General features: G+C 37.3%; 1 protein-coding gene across 1 annotated transcript; it reads right to left on the reverse strand.

Annotated features, from left to right (window-relative positions):
• Nucleotides 1-1,619: 1,619 nt before the first annotated feature.
• On the reverse strand, nt 1,620-2,503 carry LOC149582493 (uncharacterized). The gene is made up of 2 exons (XM_089864133.1): nt 2,458-2,503; nt 1,620-2,315 (listed from the first exon to the last, which is right to left on the reverse strand). Coding segments are annotated over exons 1-2 (681 nt in total). The 5' UTR covers nt 2,460-2,503; the 3' UTR covers nt 1,620-1,636.
• Nucleotides 2,504-2,845: the final 342 nt, after the last annotated feature.

Consider the following 2,845-nt stretch of genomic DNA (forward strand, 5'->3'; position numbering starts at 1 on the left):
CTGATAGAAATTTAGGTTATTGGGCTTTGAAATAGAAGTCAAGAGTAAATGTTTTTTTTTAAATACGCCTAATCTCTGACATCGTGATAAATGCGGCTGTGCTGTGTTAAGCTGTAGTAATGGGATGTTTGTAAATAACAATGAAAACATCAGATTTAAAATAGTTAAAAAAAAAATGAATGCATACACATTAAGGACGGTGCAAAATGTTCTTTTTTAATCAAAACAATTGAAATACATCATTCGTTTTCCTTTACCCACTCCCGACATGGACAAATACTTTTAATGACGCGCTTATACTGCCCGCATTCAGCGCAATGGTTCCGGGCGTCCAATAAGTGCCGAGACTCGGCGGTGGTTGGAATCCTCAGGATGGTTTTCCTCTGGACAAGGACGACCCTCCGAAATCTTTCACATTCCGGTGAAATGCAATAGTGGTTAAGTTTTCCGCAATCGGGGGACTCCTTTAACTCGCCCTCGCAGTAGGGGCACTCCAATTCTCCACTAACGGGTACAGTGCCGAATCCCAATTTCTCCAACTCTTCCTTGAGTGTATCCCTGTTGAAATCGAGAGAAAGATATCGTATATAAAATACCCAGAGAACAAAATAAAATATTGAGAGAGAAAGATCTAGTATATAGTATACTCAGAGAACAAAATATAATATCGAAAGAAATAGGTTTAACATAAAAAAAATCATACTTGCATTAAAGATGATTTAGGAACAATTTTAGTTGTACATTATTTAATATATATTAATTTAAGTAATTTAAATTACTATGGTCATGCACTATATGTATAAAATTACAAACTAAGAAATTTAGATTCCAGAGAGTGTACTTACATTATAACGTAGAGTTTCTTGCGGGACTATAGTTGCTGAATTCCGCTGCTGTGGTACTTTAGTTGCTGGAGAGAGCTGGGTTAGCCGTAAAATGATCTTATCGCCACGTGCAGGAGTTTTTATACATGATAAACCGGAGACCTTTGATAAGCCCGATAAGATTTCTAGTCTCAATGAAAACATCGATAAACCCGATAAGATTTCTAGTTTCGATGAAGACATCGATAAGCCCGATAAGTTTGGAAATAGCGTGAGTGATATCGGTTATCGGTTCTGGTTTACCCCCGCCATGTGGAAATATATTGATAAATAGTTCTAGTTTAGGTTCTGGTTTACTATCTGGAAATTTTCCTACCACGTGGAAACATATCTTATCGATAGAAGATTTCATATTTCTTATCGGTTCTTGTTTATCGCCGGCAACGTGTCTATTCACGTATCTAGATATTTCAAACCACCACCACGTGTAAACCAGTCTTAGCATTTTAATTCTCCTCCGGAATGGTTTTAAAGATACAACTCGTCTTAAATACATTTTCAACCATATTATATTGATATAAATCTTTCACGTTTAGACAATCGAGGTCAGACGTAGTTATAGAAAGTCCGCGATATAATTATAGCACGTGGAGATGGACCCCGTAAAACATTAATAAAATGTGCGAAATTATATTTTTAGTCATTTCGAGGATGCGAACCTTCTAATTCACAAAAACCTTAGGCCTAATTTAAACTAACCTATTTAATTATTCATTATAAATGATAAGACTTCAATATTTTTCAAGTTTTATTCATAAAGCAAGTTTTGAATAACATATTACATTTGAAGCAATTCTTTTACAAAATTCCATACTTAAAAATGTTGAATTATTAAACAATTGGATAATTACATTGATATCTAAATTATTAACAGCATTTTCGTAATGTAAATTCACGCGTTCAATCCAGTCCATAGTCATGCACTCGTGTTGTAGCTGAGATCCGTGGGATATGATACAACCGTTGCAGGCATCCTTTATGTACTTGGTCAGTTGTTGTTTAACAATCTCGTCGACCTCCGAGGACACGCGCTTAGCGGCGTTTAGAAATGTTACCACTTGATCGTGCTTCTCCAAAAGTTTCCCCCAAAGGACGGCTCCAATTGCAAACCCAATCCTGGTCGGGTAGAGTGTTCCGTAGTTTACACCACTTCCCGCCCTCATCTCACGAATGTTGAGTACTTTCCAATCCTGGTACATATTCAGTTCGATACGTTTCAGGTTCGACCCATCAAAGAACGAAGACGACGGTGTAGCACCATCATTCAGGAAATAGTTGGTTACTTGTTCCCGCATTCCGTAGAGTTGATAATATTCAGCCTCCGTCAACGTGATGCCGGTTGAACCGTCCGTTAAGCCTAGTCTAACTTTACAGTCAGGAGTAACCGAGACGGACTTCGTGGATGATATTTCGAAGATATTGGTGGTGTCCCTAATTAGAGAAAAACAAATTAATTAAAATCCACACACACATAATTTAAACCTATCTCTAGAAATATTCTAAATGTCTAAGACATGTTCTATATATATATTTAATTAAGGATAGAATTTTAGACTCCGGAGAGTGTACTTACATTAGCGTAGAGTTTCCTGCGGTGAGAGAGAGAGTCCTGCTGGTACTTTAGTTGCTGGAGAGAGTTAGGTTAGCCGTAGAATGATCTTATCATCGTGTGCCTGATTTTTTATGCCCGATAAACTCAAAAACCTTTGATAAGTCTGATAACACTCGATGAAGACATCGATAAGCTTGGAAATAGCACGATATCGGTTCTGGTTTTTCCCCACCACGTGGAAAGATATCGATAAACAGTTCTTGTTTCCGTTATCGGTTCTGGTTTACCCCCACCACGTGAAAATATATCTTATCGATAAATAGTTCTAGTTTCGGTTCTGGTTTACTATACTATCTGGAAATTTTCCTACCACGTAGAAACATATCTTATCACCACGTGCAGGAGTTTT

Source organism: Phalangium opilio, unplaced genomic scaffold, assembly GCF_054372755.1.
Source record: "Phalangium opilio isolate 3A_F unplaced genomic scaffold, DU_Popi_V2 ptg001675l_1, whole genome shotgun sequence".
NCBI classification, from domain to species: Eukaryota; Metazoa; Arthropoda; class Arachnida; order Opiliones; family Phalangiidae; genus Phalangium; species Phalangium opilio.